This window comes from Drosophila montana, unplaced genomic scaffold (genome assembly GCF_035044405.1).
Source record: "Drosophila montana isolate Dmon_TW-CO22-7 unplaced genomic scaffold, ASM3504440v1 contig_2496_1, whole genome shotgun sequence".
Taxonomy (NCBI): domain Eukaryota; kingdom Metazoa; phylum Arthropoda; class Insecta; order Diptera; family Drosophilidae; genus Drosophila; species Drosophila montana.
In genome coordinates, this window is record NW_026997364.1 from 154,696 (window position 1) to 181,101 (window position 26,406).

At 45.3% G+C, this 26,406-nt stretch overlaps 7 protein-coding genes across 9 annotated transcripts; 5 read left to right on the forward strand and 2 right to left on the reverse strand.

Moving 5' to 3' along the window:
* The first annotated feature begins 290 nt into the window (after positions 1–290).
* Positions 291–6,638, forward strand: LOC135428655 (pyridoxal phosphate phosphatase PHOSPHO2). Of its 2 annotated transcripts, none has more exons than XM_064682728.1 (3): positions 291–1,181; positions 5,358–6,191; positions 6,296–6,638. In XM_064682728.1, exon 1 carries the CDS (start codon positions 377–379, stop codon positions 1,154–1,156), a length of 780 nt encoding a protein of 259 aa, XP_064538798.1. In that variant the 5' UTR covers positions 291–376; the 3' UTR covers positions 1,157–1,181; positions 5,358–6,191; positions 6,296–6,638. The 2 variants fall into 2 exon arrangements, 1 of the variants encoding a protein (XP_064538798.1); XR_010436291.1 differs by lacking the exon at positions 291–1,181 and adding an exon at positions 5,197–5,284.
* On the reverse strand, positions 1,400–17,810 carry e(y)3 (enhancer of yellow 3). The gene is made up of 12 exons (XM_064682727.1): positions 17,190–17,810; positions 11,098–14,047; positions 8,517–9,783; positions 8,148–8,452; positions 6,486–6,583; positions 6,249–6,404; positions 5,718–6,167; positions 5,353–5,628; positions 4,901–5,126; positions 4,580–4,820; positions 3,767–3,955; positions 1,400–3,688 (listed from the first exon to the last, which is right to left on the reverse strand). The coding sequence occupies exons 2-12, from the start codon at positions 14,002–14,004 to the stop codon at positions 2,868–2,870; spliced, it is 6,936 nt and encodes a 2,311-aa protein (XP_064538797.1). The 5' UTR covers positions 14,005–14,047; positions 17,190–17,810; the 3' UTR covers positions 1,400–2,867.
* LOC135428673 (uncharacterized) lies at positions 14,716–16,080 on the forward strand. Its single transcript, XM_064682753.1, has 2 exons — positions 14,716–14,872; positions 14,945–16,080. Exon 2 carries the CDS (start codon positions 14,956–14,958, stop codon positions 15,631–15,633), a length of 678 nt encoding a protein of 225 aa, XP_064538823.1. The 5' UTR covers positions 14,716–14,872; positions 14,945–14,955; the 3' UTR covers positions 15,634–16,080.
* Positions 17,811–18,461: 651 nt separating the features above from the next.
* LOC135428682 (pyridoxal phosphate phosphatase PHOSPHO2) lies at positions 18,462–19,832 on the forward strand. Its single transcript, XM_064682758.1, has one exon. The coding sequence runs from the start codon at positions 18,473–18,475 to the stop codon at positions 19,568–19,570; it is 1,098 nt and encodes a 365-aa protein (XP_064538828.1). The 5' UTR covers positions 18,462–18,472; the 3' UTR covers positions 19,571–19,832.
* Positions 19,833–20,300: 468 nt separating this feature from the next.
* Positions 20,301–22,020, reverse strand: Rcd-1 (Required for cell differentiation 1). The gene is made up of 5 exons (XM_064682759.1): positions 21,862–22,020; positions 21,652–21,722; positions 21,009–21,578; positions 20,824–20,915; positions 20,301–20,721 (listed from the first exon to the last, which is right to left on the reverse strand). The coding sequence occupies exons 2-5, from the start codon at positions 21,709–21,711 to the stop codon at positions 20,535–20,537; spliced, it is 909 nt and encodes a 302-aa protein (XP_064538829.1). The 5' UTR covers positions 21,712–21,722; positions 21,862–22,020; the 3' UTR covers positions 20,301–20,534.
* Positions 22,021–22,061: 41 nt separating this feature from the next.
* Sec61gamma (Sec61 gamma subunit) lies at positions 22,062–23,239 on the forward strand. 2 transcript variants are annotated; one of them, XM_064682760.1, is made up of 2 exons: positions 22,062–22,204; positions 22,720–23,239. In XM_064682760.1, the coding sequence occupies exon 2, from the start codon at positions 22,751–22,753 to the stop codon at positions 22,955–22,957; it is 207 nt and encodes a 68-aa protein (XP_064538830.1). In that variant the 5' UTR covers positions 22,062–22,204; positions 22,720–22,750; the 3' UTR covers positions 22,958–23,239. The 2 variants fall into 2 exon arrangements, with proteins under 2 accessions (XP_064538830.1, XP_064538831.1); XM_064682761.1 differs by lacking the exon at positions 22,062–22,204 and adding an exon at positions 22,276–22,294.
* Positions 23,240–23,794: 555 nt separating this feature from the next.
* Positions 23,795–26,189, forward strand: SrpRalpha (signal recognition particle receptor alpha). The gene is made up of 3 exons (XM_064682797.1): positions 23,795–24,017; positions 24,088–24,762; positions 24,822–26,189. The coding sequence occupies exons 1-3, from the start codon at positions 23,901–23,903 to the stop codon at positions 25,953–25,955; spliced, it is 1,926 nt and encodes a 641-aa protein (XP_064538867.1). The 5' UTR covers positions 23,795–23,900; the 3' UTR covers positions 25,956–26,189.
* Positions 26,190–26,406: the final 217 nt, after the last annotated feature.

The following is a 26,406-nucleotide window of genomic DNA, read 5'->3' on the forward strand; positions in this document are numbered from 1 at the left end:
ATAAACATGCATACACATATACATACATACATACACATATACATGCACGCAAGCACATACACACAAACATATATGTACATACATACACATATACATACATAAAAGTTCTCAATTTCCTTTCTGCCGACAACCCTGCTGCCTGTTGCATGCATTTGCACAGGGCAGAAATACATTGGTGTTGCCAGACGGAGACAGGAAGTGCCAAAAAAAATGCGCGAGAGCGAGCGAAAGAGAGCGATGCTTTGCGCTCTTCTTTCTTGTTTGAGTGTAAACAAATAAATAAATGAAACTCAACATTTGCTTCTTATGCCCCAATCAAATAAAATTTGCTGTTATTTCTAACAAATTCAATAAACACAATATATGTATATGTATAATGCTATTTAGTGGCTATTTGGCGCGACTGCCGGCGTTGTGGCGCTGCTTTGGCAGCCGCAAGGAACACCTCTTGGCAACCTTTGACTTCGACAAGACGATCATCGACGTGGACTCGTACCAGGCGCTGAGTCGTCTGCTTGCGCCGGAGCAACGCACCGAGCAGCTGTCCGCGCTGATCAACAACTCCGACTGGCTAACGTTTATCCAGCGTGTGCTGCGGCTGCTGCAGCTGGAGCAGCGCCTGAGTGCCGCACAGATCGGGCAGCATGCGCGGCGATTGCCGCCGGTGCCGGGCATGCTGCATCTGCTGCGACGCATGGAACGTTATCCGGGGCTGAATATGTGCATATTGAGCGATGCGAATGACTATATGATTGGCGAATGGCTGGCGGCGCACGGTCTGGAGCACATCTTTAAGGCGGGCGTCCACACGAATCCGGCCAGCGTGCAGCCGGACGGCCAGCTGCTGGTCGAGCCGTACGAGCAGCAGACGCACTGCGACCAGTGTCCCCATAACATGTGCAAGGGCGGCGTCATGCACATGCTCATGTCCAGCTGCAAGGTGGCCTACGGGCGCATCATTTATGTTGGCGACGGCTGCAATGATCTGTGCGCCATTCGCCGTTTGCGTCCCGTTGACGTCGCCTGCATACGGCGGGGCGAGGAGCTGTACGATAAGTTGCCCGCGCATCGGCATGAGCTGAGCTGCCAGCTGCTCCATTGGCGGGATGGCCATGAGCTGGAGGACAAGCTATTTGCAACGGTTCTGCATTTGTGAGGGCAGCCAAAAAGAAATTTATTAGGTAAGGCAAAATTATTAATGCTGCTGTTTTATTCGACTTATAAATATGTTTTCTGGTTTGTATATATATATATATATATATATATATAACTATGTATATGTATAGTAATTCACTTATTAAGGTCTTATTGCATAAAATTCAATGGAAAATTAGATTTTTACCAAACTCGCTTGTTTAAGTAGACGAATTTCATTGCGTTAGTTTTGTGAAACGTCAAGTTTTGTCAGCGTTGCCACTTTTTCTTATTCCTTCTTTCTTTCTTTTTTTTTTTTTTTGAAATTCTTTCACACATTTACTTAAATAATTTTCATTTTGTTGTTGCTTGTGCTTAACTGTTCTCTTTTGTTTTTTTAATTGTGTATATCTATGTGTGTGTGTGTGTGCACGTTAGCATAAATTACATGTATAATACATTCTTAGGCCTAATTAAATAGTAAATGTTGCTTCTTGTTGTTTGTTGTCGCTGTTGCATTACAAAAGCAACTAGCACAAAGCAGCTGCCGCCCAACAAAAAAAAATATATATATACTTTTTAATATATAAGAAGACACTACTTATATGTACACACATACACAGGTACATATGCATGCACATACGCCTATATGAACATACACACATACATATGCATTTGCATTCTGGGCTTAAATCATTTACATGGCTAGCTTACAGTTTACAAAAAATAGTATTAAGAAGTACATACACAATTTGAACGAAAAAAAAAATATATATATTTATATATATTATAGTAGTTTCGGCCCAATTTCATTTATTACATATGTTATTTTTTATTTGTAGCTTATTTATTCGTATAGTACAATTTTATAGGCTAACGACGTACATAGAGACATAATTGTTTTTGTATATGTTTCGATATATAAATATTTAAATATTATAAACGAAACGAACAAACACAAAAGAAAAAAATACACAATATGCGATGTCCTAAAAGTAGAGGCGATGTGTGTGTGTGCGTGTGTGTAATGAATGAGGAACAAAGAGAATGGGCATAAGGAAGAAAGAGGTTGTTATGAGTTAAGAAATTGTAAATACGTTGCCAGACGATTCTGCTGCACTTGTTAAATGGCATGTGGCAACGCCAAAAGTTTTGCATACAATTAAAAAATTAAAAAAGTAAAATTAACTAAAATGCAGCTAAGAAACTCCAAGTGTATGTGTGTGTTTGTTGTTGGTGTTCTCGTGTGGGTGTGTTCGTGTGGGCGTGTATTGTGACTTATTCGCTAATTTAAACAAACTCAACTTAGGCATAAACATAAATTTGTTGATCATTTTGTTGTCATGTGTCCGTAACATATTTATCTTGCGATCGCTTAAGTAACATAATTATTGTGGGCATTAAATTAAGTTGTATTTATATGAATATAAAACAATTAAAGATAAAACAAAAAAAAATTGCATTAATATATATATATATAATCAATAAACATACGCCCAACCGCATACATATACAAAAATAGCTTGTGTTTTTGCTTGTTAATACTATGCACTTGTGTGTGTGTGTGTGTGTGTGGGAGAAGGGGGATAGGCGGGGATTGCTGTTTAGGCAGGGTTGGTGGTTTAGGATTTCGGTCGGGGTTGATTGGAGGGTGGCAGGCAGGGGGGGGGGGCGACCCGCGCTTACTACAAGTCCGTTAAAGTGCGCTTGGCACAATAACGTATAACCCCCACTCAGGCAACAACCGGCGGCGGAGCTATGCCAATTCCTGTGGCTGTGGCTGCTGCTGTTGTTGTGGTTGTTGTTATTGTTGCTGTTGCAGCAACTGTTGCTGCGACTGAGTTGGAGCTGTTGCTGGCGGCGGGCGTTACTGTTGTCGCAATTATTGTTGCTGCTGCTGTTGACGCAGTCGCATCATTAAAGCTGCTGCTGCTGCTGCCGCTGCTGCTGCTGCTGCTGGTGGTGGTGCTGCACTGCATTATTGCCATGTCCTGGATTCTGTTCACCACCAGCTGTTGCACCTGTTGTGGCATTCGCTTGCCGCCAATGGGCAGGGTGCCGCCGCCGCCGCCGGCAATTGCCTCCGCTGCCAGCGGCGGCGCCATGATGATGCTCGCCGTGCTGCTGCTGCAGCTGCTGCTGCTGCAGCTTCTTGGACTGAGCGCAGCTGTTGCATCCGTGGCGCCATTGGCCTGCACAGACAACGGCAACTGGACAGCTAATGTTGGCGAATCTGCGCAGCTATTGTTGCTGCCGTTGCCGCTGCCGTTGCCGTTGCCGTTGCTGCCGCTGGGCGTTGTGGGCGGCGTTCGCTTGGTGGGCTTGGCGCGTGCACAGGGCACGCAGAGCATGGCGCAGTGTTCGCGCAGTTTGGTGATGTGATCGATGCGATACTCGTTCATCCATTTGACCTTTTTGTGTTTAACAGGCTTCACGCACTTCTCCCCTCCCCCGCTGACGCCATTTGGCGAGAGCAACGACGCCTGCGGCAGACCCTCCGGGCGTGTGGCGCCGCAGCGCATGCAAATTGAGCAGCGTTCACAGCTCCAGCGACCTAAAGGGCAAACAGTTAACGTTATACAATATATATATATATATATACATATAGATGCAACTCCTGATAGAGACTCACCCTCGGGCACCGCTTTGACGCCCAGGCAGTAAATGTGATAGCCGCGATCGCATTGCTCGCAGTAGAGCATTTTTCCCGGCTGCTGGCTGCTGCCGCATTTGATGCAGCATTTGCAATCCGCGCACTGCCAATTGTAGTTGCGCACACGTCCGACCATGCGGTGCGGCATCTCAATACAGCTGGGATGCACTGTAAATTAAATGATTGCAAACAAAGTTGTTTGAAATTAATAATTAATAATATTTCTTTTCTTTAACGAAACTCAACGAACTGCAGCTTAAAACAACAGCTATTGGTATTGCCAGACTGCACATACAAAAAAATACCCTAAATAAGCGCCCGATTGGCAATATTTTAAGTTCGTTAAATTTAATTTTACAGAAGCGTTGCCAACTTTTCTGGTTTATCGTCTAATCTGGCCTATTTTTTTTTAAGTGAATTAACGGTAACACTTAGAAACCGGAAGATTTTTGACGTGTATTAAGTGAAGTTTTTCATTCAGAGAATTATATTTGAAAGCAAAATAAACGAATTGATACTGGCAAAAAGAAAAACTAGTATGGTATATTTGTAAAGTACTCACTGTAACTCTTACTCGCATCAGCTCGACGAGCACAGCAAGTAATATTACTTTGCAAATATATCACAGAGCTTAATCTTTATGCATTTTTATTCAATTAAATAGGCAACTTTCAGTTTTCAACATTTCTACATTTCCCCCTACTTGGCTACTCAAAAATGGGTAACACTGTTTTAATTACAAAAAGTCCCCTTAATATCCCATGTGGGATTTATATCGAGGCCATCACTTACCTCTGCGCCGACAGCTGTAGCAGCGTATAAAGGCCTCGGGCATATTTCTCGCATTGCGATGCTGTGTGCGCTGGCAGACGCCGCAATTGGACGTCAATCTGGCATCCTGTTCGCGTTTCTGCTCAGTTTCGCTGGCGGAGTTTATGGAACTGTTGTTGCTGCTGGTGCTGCTATTGCTGCTGCGACTGCTGTGGCTGCTGGCGCTGCTGCTGCAGCTGCTGTCGCTGTCAGCGTCGCTGTCCTATAAAAGTGCAATAACAAATATGCATGAGTGGAAGATGTATGTGTGTGTGTGTGTGTATATGTGTGATTGTTACTTACAGATTCGCTGCTGCTGGCGTCACTGCTGCTGCTGCTGCTGCTGCCGCTGGCATCGGAGGCGCTGCTTGTTTTGGCCGGATCGTTGTTGCGCTGCTGTCGCGAACGCTGACTGCGCCGCAGCGCCGCTGTCTGTGACTTCGTTGGCGGAGCTTTGACACCATCGGGCAGCAGCAGCTGCTCCTGCTGCTTCAGCGGCTTATCCAGTGCTGTATTCAGCGGGTATGCCCTACAAAAAGAAGATACATTAGTTTTGCATGCCATTTGTGTTATATTCTTATTATTATTATTATTCTTGAAAGTTATGAACATTAACATGCTTTTAATATATGGCAAAATCATGTTAATTTCAGATGAGGATATATGATATAGTTGCTATAAATGAGTGCAAGGGTATTTCAACTTCGGCGTGCCAAAGAAAACTAGACTTATTTTTTGGTTTGTTTATTTCTCACCTCAGCTCGGCAGGCGTTAGCTGGCGATAGTTGGACGTAAATTGGCCTGGCACCAGGGCCAGCGGATAGACGTAATCGGAGTCTTGGTAGGCGGCATCATAGACCCGCGGCGCCAGCAGCTGGGGCGGCGCTGGCATATTCTCGGCCTGAGCGGCTTCGCGCACCACATTCGTGATGGAGCGATGCAACAGCGTGGAACTGGCCGCTGTGCGCGGCACCGGCAAATTCATGGTGAACGTTTGCAGATCCAGGCAGGCGACACGCTCCTCCTTGCGCCTACAATGGGAAGGGAAAGGGAAGACGATTTAGTTGGGGATGTCTCATGAAATGACTCGTGTGTGGTCAGGACAGGGGTGAGGGCTTACGTCTTGTTAAAGTACACATTCCATTTGCTGGTGGAGAGCATGGCGCGATCGCGTGCCTGCAGGCCACGCCCATTGCCGACAGTTAGGCCGAGCGCCTTCTGTTTGGCCTCGATGTCGCGCAGATGCTTTTGGCGTATGTACTCCTTGTACTCCTCGTACTTGTCATAGAAATCGGCATACATGATGTCCAGTATGTCGGAGGCCCAGACAGCGGTGATGCCCAGATCGCACATCTTTTCGCTGACCAGGCCCTTCTCCTGCAGCCAATTGCGCTCCTCCATGTCGACGGCGCGACGCGGCAAATCGGGATATTTGCGCTTAAAGCTGGTGATGCCCAGATAGAGGGCCACCTGCTCCTGTATCATGAAGGTGTCGCGATTCTTGGACGGGCAACAGCCCTTGGGCGGCGGCCAATCATACTCCGCAATGCTGGATGCCTTGAAATCCGTACTGCAAAAGGTCAAAGGATATATGGTGAGTGTGATGGTTCCGGGCGGGCGGGGATGGGGAGCTATGCAATATGCTACTCACTCTTCGGCCACGCAAATCTCCATTTTCTTCTTCTTGGGTCGTTTCAGTGCCGAACCGAGTATCGCGTCCACAGATTGACCCTGATTCGAGTCCATTAAACTGACGCCGCTCAACATGGACGATTGCGACTCCTCGTTGTTGAGGAAGTCCGGTTGCCTGAGCGAGGAGAAGGCAAAGGCGAAAGCAACGAGTGTTAATTGAGTGGCGCACGGTAATAAAACTCAAAATAATACTCACTTTTGTGGCGTTAACGGAGGTTCCATGCTCGTTACCGATTGATTGCTGTTATTCAGATCGGCGCTCATGCGTGTGTCCTCCTCGAACACCTGCGGTGACTGCAAAACAACAACAAAAAGCATTGAAAAACATTAACAAACAAACATCATCAAATTTGTGTTTTCTTTTCTCTTTTGTTTTTTTTTTGTTTGTAAATTTGTGCATTGATTTTGGTTGCTGCGACGCCGGCAGCGCCATCGCGAGAGAGTAAGAGACAGAGGGCGCAAGAGTGGGCAGCGCAACAACTCAAGAGAGCGCTGCGTGTGACAGCGTTGCCAGCATGCATGAAAAAACAAAACGCCAACTGTGTGGGGAAGCGCACATGCTGAGCTCTCCTCAAGCAGAGAGCAGCGACGCAGCAGGTGTGGTGAAGGTGGCTTAGCTTGCCGCCGTCCAGCATTGCTATAGACACACCAATAGAGAGCAAGAGCGAACAAAAAACAGAAAACAACAAAAAAAAAATGTTCAGCTGATTAAAATCACAGGTGAAGAGACAACAACAACGCGTTTCGGCTGCTGCTGCTGCTGCAGCGCTGCTTACTGCGGTCGCGTGCTGCCGTTTGCCTGCTGATGTTGTTGTTTTTGTTATTATTATTGTTATTATTATTGCTGCAATCGTATGCGTTTTTTGTAGCAGTTGGCAATGAATGCAGCGCGCGCGCGCCTTTGATTTTAATTACGACACAGCACTGTTTGCATTTGCATGTATGAGTATGTATATGTGTGTGTGTATGCTTTGCGTGTGCATGTGAGCAACATTTACGTAATAAAACATAAACAAGTTGCATTGGTGAAACAATGAAAATTATCATATAAATATTATAGAGCACAGCCACAAGACACACACACACACACACACACACACATAGAGAGGAGAGACAGATATAGCACGGTATCCTTTGAATGAATCATGCCAAAGAAGAGGCACAAAGAAGAAACAGCTATAAAGAAACTTTCGATACTGCAGCGTGTGACGAATTGCAAATACCCTTTTTTTTAGGGAAAATCACATGATTGTTGTTTTTCTTAACTACAAAATAATAATATATATAATCATATATATAAAAAAATATAAATAAATTATATATAGAAATTTTGAACTTTTTTAATAAATTGTAGCAGAAGTATTTAAGAACTTCTGCGAATAACCCGGGGGGAACTATAAGTACTAGGTATTGGAATTTTTGGTATATATATTTTTATAAGCTACTATATGGCAAAATGTAAACAAAGAAAAAATGTTTTTTTTTTTTAATTTTACTGAAATTTATATATTACCCGTTAATCTATTTTCTTAATATATGTATAAGAAACAGCTTTTTATAACTTTTGGTAGCTTTCTTTTTAAGTTTGTTTATTTTAAAGAGGTCTGCTATATAGAAGCCATACAAAAATAAAATTAGATTTTTTCCTGGTATTTCTGTATATAATATCACGTGGCTGACCCTGAAACTTCCCATAGAAATAAATAAAAAAAAAAATCTGGAACCCAAGTAACTTAAAGATCTAAATTCATGAATGTGCCACAAACTGAGAACTTTCGACCGACCAAAATGTTGCATATGTATGTGTTCTTAAATAACTACATAAAATATTTTTTAAATATATAACTTTGTAACTTACCGGACTAAAGAAACCCTTGAGCCGCTCCGGATCCGGCTGGTGCTTGAGTCCGCCCACGCAGCGCGGCCGACTCTGTGCGATGGCCTTGGCAACGGCGCTGGCGCCTCGACTCATGCGCGGCACACGCGGCTGTGCGGCATTTGTGTTGTTGCGACTGGAGCCGCTGCTGCTGCGCGCTGAGCCAGCGCCGCCGCCGCCGCCGCCTCTCGAGCCGCGTCCACGTCCGCGTCCGCGCGTTGGCGTCACAGGCGCCGCTGGACTACTGCCAAAGCCGCTCAAGAGATTGCCCTGGGCCGAGGATTCATCTGAAAGCAAAAAGGGGCGGGTTTAGTGGAGCGTAAGGAGAATGTTAGCACAGGGCAGGCTTACCACCAGAGTTCTCCAGCGCGCTGTAGTTGTCCTCATCATGGGAATCATGCTGGCTGCCGCCGCTGATGCTGTTCGTGTTGCTGTTGTTGTTGTTGTTGGTGCGCGGCGAGCGCAGCTGCTGTGTGGCTGTTATCGATGAGAAGTCGTTGGGCTGAAAGATGACATCCGGCAGCGGATCGGAGGAGGATAATATTGTTGTTGGCGGCAACATGGAACAATTGCTGCTGTCCACAGTTGCAGCCGCAGCCGCAGCTGCTGCCGTTGCTGCTTGTGCTGCTGCTGCAGCAGCTGTTGTTGTTGTTATTGCGGCGCTGCCATTGCTGGTGGAGGATGAGGATGAGCACATGGTTAGATCGATTTGTGTGGCCAGGGCATAGGCCATGCCATTGTTGTTGCTCTCCATGGCCGTGTCGCCGCCAAAACGCGGCATCATCGCAGTAGCAACAGTTGCCGCCGCCGCCGCCGCCGCGGCAGCAGCAGCAGCAGCAGTTGCAGCTTTGCTTTGTCGCTTGCGCGTTACTTTTGCTGGCGTTCCGGCTGGTGTGCCGCCTGGCGTGGCTGCACTGCGTCGGGTGGCACGCAGCGGCCGCTGCTCGTTGCGTCGCGTCGGCGTTGTCATCGCCGCCGCCGTCGCCAGCAACTGCTGCGCGGCATCCTCCTCCATGGGCTTCAGCTCCGTGGGTGCCGCGTGCGCTGTTGCCAGCAGCTCCGGCTGCTCCGCACTGACCATGTCGATGGCCAATCGCTTGCGCAGCAGCTGCACCCGTCGCGACTGCACCGCACTGTCCCCCATGGTGGCCTCCAGCAGCGTTTCTGGTGGCGCGGGCGTTGTTGGCGTCGTCGTCGCTGGCGTCGTTGTCATCTCGGTGGCATTGCGCTTGGGTCGCCCCCGCCGCCTGCCCGTGCCGCTCACTGGCAGCGGTGTCCCGGCCGCCGATACGTGCGCCTCCTGCGACGACAGCTGCTCGCTGAAGGCAGACGCCGCTGTCGCCACCGCCAGACGCTCCTCGGCCAGCAGCAGGCTGCCATTGCTGAGGGCGTGTTCCACGTGCGCCGCCGGCTGTTGCTGTGCCTCCTCCAGCTCCGTGTTGAGTATGCGTTCGTGCTTCTGCTTGCGACTGCGATGCGTTGGCTGTTGTCCAGTTGTTCCTGCTGCTGCTGCTGCTGTTGCGCCGGCAGCAACTGTTGCTGCCGTGTCATTGCTGCAGTTGTGCGTCTGCTGATCGTTTTCATTGTTGTCCAGGCGCCGCTGTTTACTTGGCGGCAGCTGTAAGGCAAAGGGAATATCGAAAAATTGCAATTAGTTAAGGTTTTAATCAAAATGAACCGGTTCATAGGCGAGCCAAAAAGTGGTTCAGCTATAAATCTTTTTGTTTAGAGGTAGTTATAAAACTTTATTTGAATTATTATTATAATTTTTTTTTTATTTATTTTTTTTTATTATAATTTTTTTTTATTATTATCATTTTTGTTTTATTATTATTATTTTTTTATTATTTTTATATTTTTTTTTAATTTTTACAAAATAAAAACTTATTCAAAAACTAGTTCACCCGAAAAGCTAAGTTCATGCTATAAAGATGGTGAAGATTTTGGTTTATTGTGAATAAAAAACAAGTTGAACTAACTTTGAAACTGGTTCAAAAAGAGGTTCAGCTGGGAACTTATTGAAGTATGAAACGATTTGACGCCAAAACGGTTCAAACAGAAAAAAAAAAACGTATCTTATATCAAAAATAGTTGGAAAAGTATATGTAATAGGTCATATAATAACGAATTGCACAAGTTTTCAACATATTTTTTAAATAAAAAACTCTTTAAATTTGGTTTTTAACAGATATGGTACTTTGCTTGAACTGGCTCAAGGTTCAGCAGAATATCTATAAGAGTCTTATAGTATATACAATATAATATATGTATATATATCGATTGTGGCTTCAGTATATTTTACAGAGTCGTCAGGGTAGAAGAAAACCGATCAATATAGAACTAACATAATGTTAATGATCATACAATTATATATTATTATGCAGTTCAGGCATAAAATGATCTATTTGAACTACTTTTTTAACCGTTTAGGAAGCACAGGGCAGAAAGAAGAGCTGTCTTAAATAGACATAATATGAGTAATTGTATTTCGTATTACCTATAGATTTCTAGCTAAACAAGTGTGCTATGGTGTATAGCATGACCGACTAGCAGATACCCAGCGCCAAGCTATCGTAAGAAATATTTAAAATCTTTTATAAACAAATATAAGAGCTTGTGTATTTGCCAAAGTCCAAAAAACTAGTTAGACTATTTTTGTAATTTTTATGGCAACAGAGTGATATATTTCCTATCTGTTTATCCTCTACGAGAATCGAAACAAAACTGTTACAAAACCGATATTTATCGATATTATAAAAATGTAATCGGGTAGTTATCGAGAGAAAGAAAATTATATGCTTCTCCTGGATCAACTTTGTTTCTCTAAATTTATATTAATGGGGCTAGGAGAAGCTTCCCTCTGCAGTATACCCTATTTGAGCTATTTTGAATGGGAACAGGGTATATAGATTTCCATATATGGATTACTTACGCCACTGGGAGATTCTGGCTCGGTCTGTAGGTGTTGCTGGTGCTGGTGCTGCTGCTGCTGGCGCTTCAAATGGTTCTCGTTGTTGTTGTGCTGCTGCTGCTGCTGCAATTGCAGCTGCAGCTGTTGCTGATTGTCTGGCTTGTGATTTAGATTTAGATTTAGATTCATGTGATTCAGATGATTGCTGAGCTGCGTTGGTGGCGGCGGCGGCGGCGGCGTCTCCTCCGACTCGTAGGCACTTTGCATATAGGGCGTCGATTGTGAGTGTGGGCTGCCCTCGGGCGTGTCCAGAATCTCAATGGAATCGATAATCGGCTGCTGTGCGGCAGCAGCAGCAACAGTTGCTGCAACAGCCACCGCTGCCCCATTGGCCATCAGCCGTTCGGTTAGCTGCGGATATTTGGAAGCTGCTGTTGAATTGCTGCTGCTCAAGTTGTTGTTGCTGCTGCTGCTGCTGCTGAAGCTCTTGGGCGGCGCTGTTAGCTGGCTGAGCAGTATATTGGAGTTGGGCGAGGCGGGATTGCTGCTGTTTGTGTTGTTGTTGTTGTTGATGTTTATGTTGCTGCTGCCAGTTGATGTCGCTGCAGCTGCTGCTGCTGCTGCTGCTCGCATCTGCAGACACTCGAGCAACAGATTTTGCGATTGAGTTGTGGACAGGCTGCGATTTATTGCTGCTGCTGCTGCTGCTGTTGTTCCTGTTCCTGCTGCTGCTGTGGCGTAGCTATTGCTGTTGACATGCGCTGGCGAGGAGCCCGGCGAGGGCGATGAAGTCAGATCCACCATGTCCACAATATTGTGTTGCTGTTGCTTCTGCTGCTGCTGCTGTGCAATGCCATTGCTGCTGTGCGCCGGCGGCAGATTGTGAAACATTTTGGGATCATGCTCCTTGGAGAGCGCATCATCAATGTCCATATCATCGGAATTGCGACGCTGCTCATCCGCTTCGCTGTCATCGGCAACAGTTGCTGCTGCTGCTGCTGCTATGTTGGTATTGTCGCCGCCATTGGTGAGCGTCAGCTTGGAGGAGAAGGTGCTGACCTTCTCTTCGAGCACGGCGCGCACCTTGTGCTTGGGGGAACACAGATTCTTGATGGTTAGCTTGAGGTGCGGCTGCTGCTGCTGCTGTTCGGTGCTGTTGTTCGTCTTGATGGTCAGCTTGGGCACCAATTGTTGTTGTTGCTGCTGCTGCTGCTCCTCATCCTCCAGCTCAATTGACTTGGTCTTGATGGTCAGCTTGGGTATGGATTGCGCATTCTTAGCATCGTGCGTCATAATCACCGTGTGCTGAGCCTGCATCTGCATCTGCACCTGCTGCTGCTGCTGCTGCAGTTGCAGTTGCTCCTGGTTATTGTTGCCGCCCGTTTTGATGGTTAACTTTGGTATTATTTGTTGTTGCTGCTGCTGCTGTTGTTGCTGTTGCTGCTGCTGCTGCTGCTCCGCGCTGCTGATACAGCTGCTGCCGGCGTGCGTTGTCTTGATCATCAGCTTGGGCACTGTGGGCATCGCTGGGGGCGGCTGGTCGCTGCCCGAGTAGGAGCTGGCTGATGAGCTGGACGCCGATGCTGGCGACAGACTGCAGCTGATCAGCTGCGTCTCGCTGCCACCGTTGCCATCCAATTTGGTGGTCTTGATGGTTAGCTTGGGCAATGCGCCCGTTGTGGGGCCAAGGGCAGCGTTTGCACCAACTGTTTTGAGGGGACTATGGCAATTGCTGGCTTCGCTTGCAGCACATCCTCCTCCTCCTCCTCCTCCTCCACATCCACCCAATCCTCCTCCTCCTCCTCCGCCCGCATCGGGCATCTTGATTATTAACTTGGGCACAACGCTACTCACACGCTCCTCGTTGGCGGCGCGTATCGTCAGCTTGGGCACAATGTGTGGCAGCTGCTCGTCATCGGCGCACGACGAGGATGAGCACGATGACGACGCATCCGAATTCGTTGCCATATCCTGCTGCGCTTTAATTGGTCTTATTGTTATCTTCGGCACAATACCCTGCTGCCCCATCGTCGGCTGCACCATCTGCACTCCCTGCAACATTTGCGCCGTATTCGTTGTCGGCAACTGTGTGGGCAATTGTATGCGCAGCGGCTCCACGCGTCGCTCATCGTTGCCCGTTAGAGATTCGCTTGTCTGGCTGCCGTGCTTGGAGAGCTTCAGTATTAGCTTATGACTGCTGCCGCTGCCACCGCTGCTGCTGCTGCCACCGCTGCTGCTGCCGCCGCTGCTGCTATTGTTTTCCTCGCCATTCACATCTAAAGCTGTGGCGGCCATTGCTGCTGCTGCTGCTTCGCTTGTTGTTGTTGCTGCTGCTGCTGCTGCTCCTGATGGTCCAGTGCTGTTGTTGCTGCTGCTGCTTGGGCTATTTGGCAGCTGCGCATCGTCGCGCAGTCTGTGCTGCGGCGGCGATGCTGTGGTGCTGGTTATTTGACCCACCAGCTGCTGCTGCTGATGATGATGATGTTGTTGCTGATGATGATGTTGTTGGTGCTGATGTTGCTGTTGTTGGCGCTGCGCTGTTGCTGCTGTCGACACATTCAATTGTTGTTGGTGGTGGTGGTGGTGCTGCTGCTGTTGCTGCTGCTGTCGCTGTGCCGGCGACGATGTGGAGCTAACCACCTGCTGGTCCTCCTCTTCTTCCTGTAGCTGCTGCCGCTGGAGACTGCTGCCGCCTGTTGTTGTCGTCGTCGTCGCTATGGCTGATTTGCAGTTCGAACCGATGCTCGAATTCGAATTGGAGCTGGAACGTGGACTGACGCTGGCGCTGGAACTGTTGCTGTTGATATTGTGGCTGCTGCTGCTGCTGCTGCTGCTCGTGGAGCTGTTGGAGCAGAGTGGCGTTGCTGCCAGGCTAACTGAGGATGATGTTGCTGCTACCTGTACCTGTTGCTGGCGTAAATCATTCATTGCTTTATTCCTTTATCCACACCAAAACGCAGTTTGCTTTTGCCTGAAAATAACCAAATTAAAATCCTTGATTAGTTGAGAATTTTACAAAACAAAATATGCAGTTACAAACTTTTGCTTTTACATGAATGCGCATTACTTTCGTTAAATACTAATCGAAAGTCTTCTTCGTTTCTCACAAACTTAACGAACGTGAATAAAACCAAAACAGAGAAGATCCAACAAAATTAACTGTTCTAATACTGAGAAGAAAAACAACAAAAGTATCGATACTTTAGGCGCGCTTCACATAGCAATATAAGAAAATAAGCTCTCGCTCTTAAGAGTTTTGACTGCTCTTTCGTTCAAAATTGTCTAGTTCAGTTACTCAGTAGAAATGGGCCGACTGCAGATATATCGATATTTTAATCGCGCTCAACACATGAATATCGCAATCGTCTAGAACCGATCGCGCAATACCCTGTGCACAGCATAATAACAGTTGAAGTCGAAAAGAGGCGTCACTTGAACTTGTGACTCTAAAAGTATAAGTCCAATCCAACTGTCAATAAATACAGTGAACACACGCATGAATGAACATTGATGTAAAGTCAAAATATGCCAAGGAAAAACACATACAAAGTGGCAGCACGCCAAAGCAAATGTTCGCTCAAGGAAGGATCGACACACTTGATTGTTATCGATAAATATCGCAAAGCTTTAATATACAATGTTCGATAACAGTTGACTGGTAACACTTGGTGTTAATTGTAAAAAAAAACAACTAGCTCTGCTTATGAAAATCTGTCGTGTGAATGTTGTAAATTATATTATTTCAAAACAGACCTCTGGCCTCAGCCATTGGATCAAAATTGTACTGGTGGTTAAGGTGATAACAGCATCAGAAGTAAGCCTCAACAGACAAGCTTGTAATTCGTATTTGTTTTTCTTTTTCCGACAGAAATTATTTATATGTTGCTGCAGTTGATATTAGCGCCGGTATGGCAACCAATGAAGGATCAATTGAGCCTATTTCGGGCGCTAGCAACGGGTGGCCGGATACCGGGTACCAATCTGGTACTGATGCCGGTACCAGGCGGTAGGTGCCGCTTTGGCCTTATGGAACACATTATGATGGCCCTCGCTGGCGCCTGGTTGCTGTTCCGTGTCATCTGCTGTGAGCTGGCTATCGAGGATAGGCAGCCAGTGAAGCGGCAGTGTAAGGACGCCTGCATTGTGCGGCAAACGGAAGCGAAGACCACAACGTGCTCAACTGAAGCCAACCAGGTGGTGCAGCAACAAAAGGAGCCACTGCTGGAGACAGACGCATTGCCTGAGACGGAGGAAATGTTCTATTGGGGATGCCAGCGGTTGCGCAGACATAAACCGATACTCCGATTTACGCGCACTCAACTGGATAAATTGCTGCGCTTGGAGCGGAATGCTGATGACTACGATGATGATGATGATGAGAATGATGATGATGAAGTAGATGGAGATGGAAATGATGATGATGATGATGATGACGATGGAGAGAATTTAAATAGTGAAGTCAATAGCACAGTTTATCCGTCAGCGTCCGTCGAAGATTTCGAGGCGCATTGCAATTCCACAATAAATCCAGCCGCAGCCACAGCAGAAGAGAAATAAGTAGAATTTGGAAGAGAGTAAGATGCCAGTTGTCTGCATATGTGAGTGTGTCTGTGCCTCTATGTGTGTGTCTGTGTGTGTGTATATGTGTGTCTGTGTCTCAATATTGTTGAGCGCGGGTGAGGCTTTAAGTGGAGGTGTGTGGGGGTAAGGGCAAACCAAATAATAATGTTAAGCGCAGCGCGTTCACATTGCTGCCCCACAATAGGAGAACGAACTCGGCACACGCTCACACATACACATACACACATACACATGCATGCAAACAAACACAAACAAACACACACACACACACACACGCCACACAGTACACAAACCAAACGAAACGGCACAAAATTTTCTCGCTGTGCACAATTTTTGAAAACGGACAACGTTTTAAAAATAAATTTTATAATTCATATGCTTTTATTGAATCATAAAATAACAATTAAACGACTAAAAAATGCATGTATCTCTCTCTCTCTCTCTCTCTCTCTTTCTCTGTAACATTTAATTTGTTGTGTTTGAGTGAACCGTTACTTCAAAGTGCCGCCCCTGTGATTGGCGTTCATAAGCTACAACTTACAACAACTAGCGGCAATTACATACACATACAACAGTAATTAATTATATACATATGTATGTATATAGAGCGGGGCAAGAGTGTGCGTATCTATTGTTTTGTTTTCGTTTTCCCATTGCACTCTCGCTATTTACGCAAATATGTAGTAACAGTTACTTAAGCTTCGCGTTGAAAAGCTCCCAAACACACTCATTCACCGGCAAACATAGAGGGGAAGAGTAAACGCAATGTGCTTATTGTTTGTTATTTATAGCCAAAAAAAAAAAAAAAAATGGACGATGGGAATATTTTGATAAATGCCCGGGCTTTTAATTTTTGCTTATTATGATATTGGACATACAAATTGCCGCGTAAACAGTAACGCACCGCCAAAGCACAGGGAAACCTGCAAAAAGCGACAACAACAACGTACCGTTGTTAATAATACGCTGCGTAAGCGTGGAAACATGCGCGGCACACAGCTGTCTGTCGAGAGCAGCAGAAATTGAGAAAACCGCGCCACATTGGTACGCAATACTACAGCAACAACAAATGACAGCGACTGCGACGTGGTGTATGTGTTGGCAACACTGCCAAATTCACCAGGGGCCCGAGCCAGAAATTCACCACAGCACGCACACACACACACGAACGAACCAATACCAGCATGAAAGGCAATCGCCCGTGCCGCTGCATGGAGAAAAATACATATATACATGTGCACAATGTATATACACACATACAAATGCATTGTACTTTTATACATGCATCTGCATTAGCGACCCCCGCGCAACTCACGGCAACGGCGCCTGTGCAACAACAAATATTAACTGCGGTAGAAGCAACAACAAATGCATGCGCTGCGCGCCTTAGGCAATGCAAAAAAAATCAGCGAGTATAGTCGTTGAAAAAAAAAAAAAACAGTAAGACGCAGCTACATAGCAAAAGACGCCGAAAACGGACCCAACAACAACAACAGCAGGCTGGCTGGCAGGCAGGCAGGCAATAAACTCACCATGCGGCAAAACGTCAGACAAAAGAAGATGGAGTAGAAGTTGAGCGCCTTCTCTTTGCATGCAATTCGCGTGTATATTGGTGTGCGCGTGTCTTTGTCGGTGTGTGTTAAGACATGGAGCATGTTTTGTTTTTATTTGCACACTTTGTAAACATTTCGTTGCACTTTTTCGTACTATTTATTTAATATACAAAAAAAAACATTGTCGTACACATTGACGTGAGACTGTAGTCGGTACAAATTACCCGTACTTGTACTCGTCTCGCACACACACACACAGTACACACCGCACACAAACATACACACTACACACACACACAGCGCACATACACCAACAAGCGCAGCGCTCGGTTGTCCCACTTTCCGTGTATTGGTTTCGTACACTTTTCCACGCACTTTTTAACGATTGAGCAGCAGCAGACGACGACGCATAAATTTGTTATAAAAAAATAACGTTAACTGTTAACTGTTTCAACTGCTCGTAGAACATACGCAATATTACTTCGGCGCGCACCTATCGTTTTAACAATTCATTATTAAATGTATGCCCTGTTCGCTGTCTGACAGTGTTTTTTCTTTTTCGCTTGGAATATAACACTACCGTACTCGTCACGACAAAATGGAAATGAAAATGTAGGGATGTTGATAGCATATCGATACATCGATATTTCAATGTTACAAACAAATTCGCTTGCGATATTTACTATTAAAGCTAACTGCCTATGCATAATATATTTGAAATTTTACTAAATGCTTAAAAAACTTAAAAATAAAACGAGCATTAGCTAAAGCACACAAAATATAGTTAATATCTATGTTTTTGTGTGGCAAAGAGACGCTATGTTGCTCGTATTAGAAAAAGCTTGTAACCACATATCTTCAATAAGTATATTAGTTTTCGATTACTTATCTGGTAACAAAATAAAATAGAATTTAGCATTTTTAAATTAAAACTAACTAAATTATGTGTTCCATTCAAATCAGTCCAAAATTGTTTAACCGCATTATCACACCAGCCCATTGCCCTGCGCCGATTCTGTTGAAACGTTTCATGTAAGTATAAATTTATATAAGTGAAGTCAATGTTTTTCTGTTAAAAATAGAAACGAATTAAAAAACGATATTGAGAAAATCAAATAAAATAACGTTAAAGCTCAACGCCTATCGATAATTACATATAGAACTTAAACATCGAAATAGGGGCGCTTAATTTCACCACCGCCGCCGCCGCCGCCGCCGCCATCGCCTGGAGGTGGGTGGCCTTGCCAGAAGCTTCAAAACGGATGGCAACGCTGACGCTAATAAAGCTACTGTCAAAGTTGCCCAAAGCTAAACACGAAATACATACATACGAAAGCCAAATTCGAGCTGGTGCTGCTGCTGCTGCCCACTACAATCAGTGGGCAATTAAAAACCCATTGGCATTCGGGCATTGTCAGGTGCAAGTGAAAGTGCAGCAGCTCGCCGCAACAATGTCGACGCCATCAACGTCTGCAGCCGCACAGACAACCAACAGCGGCGGCCTGGGCAAACAGCAGCTTCGGCGCTTGGCCGCCTTCGATTTTGACCACACAATTGTTTCCCAGAATACGGACACTGTGGTGCGCGACATGTTGCCCAACGAGCTAATCAGCTCCTGTGCCCTAACCGAGCTAATGGAAAACGAGTGCTGGACCGAATATATGGCCGAAATATTCCGTTTATTATATGCGCAACAAGTACCAGAATCGCGAATACGCGACACCATACGCTGTATACCGGAGGTGCCCGGATTTGTGCGTCTCATCAAGCATTTGCAGAAGAAAATGAAATTCGATTTGATTATCATCAGTGACTCGAATAGTATTTTTATTGACGAATGGCTACGTGCACACAATCTCTCTGATTGTTTCAATGCCATTTTCACAAATCCGGCCGAGTTTAATGAACATGGTCAGCTTTTGGTGCGTGCATATCATCAGCAAACCGATTGCAAGCTAAGCGCCAGCAATTTGTGCAAGGGCCGTGTCTTGGAGCATTTTGTTATTGAGCAGGATTTGCGCTACAATATACGCTACGATCATGTTTTTTACGTTGGCGATGGCAACAACGATATTTGTCCAGTTTTGCGTCAGCGCGCCTGCGATTTTGCATGCGCCCGTCAAGGATTTGCCATGGAGAAGCATTTGATTAAGAATCGCAACAAATTGAAGCTACGCGCCCATTTGCTAATATGGCGCAACGGCTTCGATTTGCTGGAGCAGATCCGTGTGCTGCCCCAGCTGCAGGGTCCGCCGTCCACCGAATCGCAGGCCCACAATTTGGATGCCACTCGCTTGGCGGAAATCGGAAGACGTGCGTCCGCCGTGGCTACAGCTGCAGCACCCGCTGCAGCCGAGTAGACAGACAAATTTTTTAGAATGCTTGTGCAAAACAAAAACCAAATTTTTACAAATCCATATATGTATACCTATATTTGAAACAGCCATATATATATATAAACACATATATATATATATATATATATTTACATTAATTGATGGATGGTTTCGAAATCATCAAATCTTTGTTGTGATCAATGTTTATATATGTATACAAATATGCTAACTAATAAATAAATATCAATGTAGAATTATGCACACAACACAAACACACACACACACACACTCATCTAATATGTAATTCAGTGTTATTTGTATATTTTGTGCTCGCAGCTGTTGATAAGTGTAAGAGAAACTTGTTTCGTGAAATGGATTAATGTTGTAATTAATATTGTTTGTATATACTATATGCATACGCACACATATATATCCATATATATATATATTTATGTGTATAACCCACAAAATAAATGAATTTAAAGTTGTTGCTAAATGCACACCCCCCCCCCACAAGCACAAACACACGCATTGATTTACTTACATTTTTACAGTTTATTAGCAAAAATTAATAGTAGATATATATACATATATAGAGAGAGATTAGTTATTAGCATAACCTACTATGTGTACCTAAGCGACTTGTGAATTTGTATGGAAAGCAAAAGAAAAAGGTTGCAAACTTTTCATTTTGCTTTGTTAGTTTGGCAAAGGCTCTAATTAGCTTCACATTCATTCGCTTCAGTTCAAAATGTAAAGTATGTATACATATATATATATATATTTATATGGATCAGTTGTGCACCTAAATGCAGGACATTTCCATTCAACAAGGTTCTTACAACTTACAAGTTGGTTGCTTAACTCTAAACATTAACAAATCAATCTTAACTCTTAAACAAGCGTCTGGCCAGACGGGTGGCTAGGGGTAAGGGTAGTACAGGGATGGGAAGGGAAGGGAAGTGGTGTATGTGGGTGTAATTATGTTTTAGGAGCCCAATGGCGACATGCCAATCTGGCGGGGATCAGCGCCCGGCTGCTGTGCGGCGCCCGGTTCCAAGTTTTTGATGAGCATTTGCAGCCATTGCTTGGTGGATTTATCATCTTGCAGGCACTGTGTGAAGGTGCCATCGCGCAGCTGGTCCGGCAGGCACTGGCCGAGCGCCTTGCGTGCGCTGCTCAACAGGTTAGAAAGAGACAGAGACAGAGACAGAGAAAGCAAAGTTAATGCACATGCATGAGCTTATTATGGATGCATGCCTGGCACTGGCACTTACCGTGTATTGTCGGAGAGACGCAGATAACAGCGTACGACGTGCTTTAGGAGGCGCGCACACGGCTCCTTCGACAGCTGTATGACCATTTTTCCCTTTACACACACAGATAGAGAGAGCGAGACAGAGAGAGAGAGAGAGAGAAAGAGCGTAAACGAGAGACTCAAAAGTGCAGCAAGCGAGCTTACCAGCGTAATGGCGACATGCGAGAAGCGCTCATAGGTTTGACATATATACGATAGGCCCGACTCGTCCAGCAATATCTTTTGTATGATGAACGTGGCGACAGTCTTACTCAGCTCCGAGCCGCTGTCCATAATGGTGAGGCACAATGGCACAATTTCGGTGGTGAGCAGAAACGTAATCACCTCCTGCTCATCGGTCTTCACCAGCGCACCAATAACACCCAGGCTGGTCAAACGCAAATACTCAAAGGGTCGTGTCTTCGAAATGGTCGATAGGAATGGATACAAATAGAGTGGTATCTGTGCCTGCAGGAAGGCGGTGCGCGTCTCCGGATGCGAGGCGACGCACTGCCACAGCGCCAGCGCATTGCACACACGATTCGATTGATGGGCCGTCAGTGTGGGGGGCGTTATTGATGGATATATGCTAATTATCTCCTGGAGCAGAGCGCATGCGGTGCCAAAGCTGTTCCATAGCATTGGCGCCAGATCGGTTTCACGTTTCTTGCTCAGCTCCAGCAGGGCCGTTTCACGTGTATCCGGATGAGCTAGCTCGTTGATCCATTGGTAAACCTTCACAGAAACATTTAACCATATTAGATATATATATATACTAGTATTTAACAAATTGCGCTAGAATAGTCACCTTTTCCTGTTCAGTAGGCTGTTGTTGGGGGTTCATGCAGGGGCTGGGCTGTGCGCTCATCCTCGATATTTCTGTTAAACACCAAAAATACGAAAAGTTAAACGAAAGCTTTACCAAGTACCGTAAAAGTTTAGCTTTTTTGGCTTTGCGAGAAAACTTTTAAGCGCGTTCGGCTTTTTTCTTCTTATTTTTGAGGCACCCTTAACTCACATCGCAGCGACAATCAACTGTACGTAAATAATGCGTAACAATTGTACGAATTGTTGTTGAATATTCGTATTAGCGATAAATGTTCACTTAAATGAAAAATGAGCAAGCAAAATGCCGACCGAAAAATAAGATGTCGGCTCAATTTGTTGCAGCAGCTGATAGATGATAAAAGTGTTGCCACTGTTAAAACTAACACTGTCTGGCAACGGTGTGGTTCAAAGCAACACTGCTTTTTGTTTTTTGACATTTTGACGTGGAACTTGTCAAAACAAATTCGTATCGTAGCAGCCTACACGAACTTAACGAACAGTCATTCGTGTGGAAATTATCAAAGTAAACGGAGGTGCGTGCTAAACTTAATTTTATTATTTTTTTGTCAACTCGAATTATTTGCTTAAATCAATTATAAAGTCCATATTAATAAACAAATAGTGTAAGCTTGAATGAATGTATAAAAAATAAGTTGAGCCTTACGTATGTAAAACTGTAGTTGCGGCCGCAAAAGGCAATGCGTGGCGCTGCCAGCCCAAATTGTTCGTTAAAAAAAAACGGCAATTAAAAAACAAATTGTTTAAAACAAAATACATTTAACTGTTTAGTTAAATTTTGGAAAAGCAGCAGCTCACGAAACACAATTAACCAGCGGCTTTTTACACCAGCCAAGTTTCACCTGTGACGTCGCCATCGTCGTCGGCTGCCACGTCGTCTGCGTCGTCGTGACGTTGGCGTTGCCATCGTGTGTTGTGATTGTGTGAAAGTGCTGTCCCACATTACATTAAAAAAATACCATGCATGGCATACATGCGTACATATCATTGAATTGAATATTAATTGTAACTGATTTTTATCCGTTTGCAGCTCTCAAATATCACACACATTAAACGTAGCCATGGACAAAGTTGTGAAATTCGCTGAGCCTGGCCGTGCATTTGCCAAGGACTCCATTCGTCTGGTCAAGCGCTGCACGAAGCCCGACCGCAAGGAATTCCAAAAGATTGCGATTGCCACTGCCATTGGCTTCTGCATCATGGGCTTCATTGGATTCTTTGTTAAGCTGATACATATTCCCATTAACAACATTATTGTTGGCTCGTAAATCTTGGCGATTGGCAATTAGACAGGAGGAGAAGGAGATGAACAATAATAATCATCAATTTTACGTAGCATATTTCTTTTCGCGCCTAAACAACATAAATATACTTTAATTTTTTTTTCTGTATAGTTACACCAATCACTATGTACATTCAACGAATGTTCTCTTTTTTGTAACAAAATTTTCATGTATGTGAAATGTATTGCAATAATGTTCAAAATCCCATTCACAACACATGAACGTTAGTTAATAAGCGTCAGTAATAAACAAAAAATCGAAAATCGATTGAAGACTGTTTCTTATGATTCTTGCGGGATTGGGCAACCATGGCGTCATATTACGGTAAACATGGAATCCATTGGTATCTCTGGGCGCCCCCAGCTGATGCCTTCATTTTGAAGTTGGGCGCTAGTCGTGTGTTCACACGTCGTGCATGCTCGTGTTAAGTTCGTGAGTGTTCGTGTTAAGTACATCATTGAAATTTTAAATGTTTCTATTTCATTTAATGCAAATTATAAATTGGGCTCGACCAGCTAAATTCGAGCAAAATTGATTACATTTATATTGGATTACAAATATACTCTCAATAATATGACTAAAGCAGTCATTGAAACCAAGTTTCCATATTTACGAACTTCACTAAAAAATAAAAATAAAAAATAAGCACAAATGTCAAATTAATTTAACAAATAACCATAGAAGCAATTTGCTTTCAACAAGGCGTCTACAGGGTATTCCATATTCGCTATCTAATTAGCATTTCAAAGTTCCAACTTGACTTTGTTTTCTCTTTCGCATAAATATATATATCGATAACTATCGATGACGGATTCGTGCTCGTGACGTGGAATGCGTTTGGAACTGTTGTTTGGTACTTGGGTCAGTTGAATTTGTCGCCGTTTTCATTGCAACAGGAATTGTTGGCTAATTTGTTTGTAAATAAAAAATGTTAGACTTTGTGGTCATATTCACAAAAGGCGGCATTGTGCTCTGGAATTCGAATGAATCGGGCAAGAACTATGCGGCGTGCATCAACAGCTTAATACGTGGCGTCATTTTGGAGGCAAGTCTATCGAATGTTTGTTATTGTTATTGTTAACGTTGTTGTTGTTGCTGTTGTTTTTTGTGCTTAGGAACGAAATACAGAGTCCAAATACTTTGAGGAGGATCACCTGGCGGTGCAATTCAAACTAGACAATGAGCTCGACGTGGTCTATGCGGCCGTTTTCCAAAAGGTCATCAAGCTCAACTATCTGGACAATTTTCTGGCCGACATGCAGACGGCATTTCAGGAGAAATTTGGTGGCGTTGGCCCCCAGGAGCGACTGTCGATTGACTACGAGTTCGAGCAAGAGTTTCGGCTGGTGCTCGGTGCTGCCGAGGAGGCATCCGCCAAACAGGGCAAGGCGCCGAAGGCGATGCGCTCCTACAATGAATCGCAGAAATCAAAGAAAACCGTCGCCTCGATGCTGCAGGACGACAAGAAGAGCGTGACGAATGAGAAGCGCGTCAATATACAGGAGAGCCCGCCGGCGCCCAAATCGCAGCCGTCATCGCCGCCACGCAGCAATGCTGATATTATCCAGGAGAATCGCCGTAAGCTGCGCGAGAAACTGACGCCCACCAAAAAGGCAGCGGCGGTGGTGGAGGCGAAACCCAACAAGCTCAGCGCCATCGACAGGGAGAAGGAGAGGGCGGGCAAAAAGCCGCGTGTTTGGGATCTGGGCGGCAATTCGAAGGATGCCATGCTGCTGGATCGGTCCAAGGATGCGCCCGACGATGTGCAGCTGCAGACCATCAACAATGATGTAAGTGGCAGACACTACCAGCAGGCGGGCTAAAAAACCTAATTCAAATCTCATTACAGCTGGTAGGCACCATGCAGGGCAGCATACGTGATCTGGACGTGGAAAGCGACTCGGATGCTGCCGACAGTGAGGCAAGCGAAGACAGTGAACAGGAAGAACAACAGCAGCAGCAGCAGCGGCAGCAGCAGCGTCGACCGCTGAACAATGCGGCGACCAGGAAGCCCAAGAGCGGAGGATTGTTATCCTATTTCAAGGGCATTGTGGGCGCCAAAACGATGACGCTTAGTGACTTACAGCCGGCGCTGGAGAAGATGCGCGATCATTTGATATCGAAGAATGTGGCCTCTGAGATAGCGGCCAAGCTGTGCGATTCGGTGGCCACATCGCTGGAGGGCAAACAAATGGGCACATTCGATAGCATTGCCAATATGGTGAAGGAGGCGCTGACGCAATCCTTGGTGCGCATCCTGTCGCCCAAGCGGCGCATCGACATCATACGCGACGCGCTCGAATCGAAGCGCAACGTCAAACCCTACACGATCATCTTCTGCGGCGTCAATGGTGTCGGCAAATCAACGAATCTGGCCAAGATCTGTTTCTGGCTGATCGAGAACGATTTCAATGTGCTGATCGCTGCCTGTGATACGTTTCGTGCCGGCGCCGTGGAGCAGCTGCGCACGCATACGCGCCATTTGAATGCATTGCATCCGGCGGCGAAGCATAATAATCGCACCATGGTCCAGCTGTATGAGAAGGGCTATGGCAAGGATGCGGCGGGCATTGCCATGGAGGCAATCAAATATGCCCACGATACGAGAGTTGATGTCGTCCTCGTTGATACCGCCGGCCGTATGCAGGACAATGAGCCGCTAATGCGTTCCCTGTCCAAGCTAATCAAGGTTAACAATCCGGATCTGGTGCTGTTTGTCGGCGAAGCCCTTGTCGGCAACGAGGCTGTCGATCAGCTGGTCAAGTTCAATCAATCCCTCGCCGATTACTCATCCAACGAGAATCCACACATCATCGACGGCATCGTCCTAACCAAATTTGATACCATCGATGACAAAGTGGGCGCCGCCATCTCCATGACATACATCACCGGGCAGCCGATCGTGTTCGTCGGCACCGGCCAGACCTATGCGGACCTCAAAGCCATCAATGTGAATGCCGTTGTCAACTCCCTCATGAAATAAGCGATACCAACAATAGCCACAATAGCAACAATACAAAACAACAACAACAACAACAACAATAACTGGGGAAACGCAGGACTTAATTCTCATGCTCTATACAACAATTTTGTTTTTACACTTGATTTTTTGTGTCTTTATATATATATGTTGCCCGCTCTGGGCGGGTGCGTGTGCGTGTGTGTGTGTGTACAGGCACAACAAATAAAATGCACTTTTTACATTTGTTGTCGATTACATCAGCGTTGTGTATCAAGTATTAACCGGCATTGCGCGGGCATACGACACATAGATTTAAAAACTATGTAGAATAACATGTCTATTCAATTTTCAAGAAAATTGATCGTAATTTAAGTGGACTTGGTTTTGCCGATAAGCGAAGACAAGTAGATGAATAGATTTTTGTAATTCCACCAATTTTCCACAATCTTCCACTCGCATAAGCATCGGTATC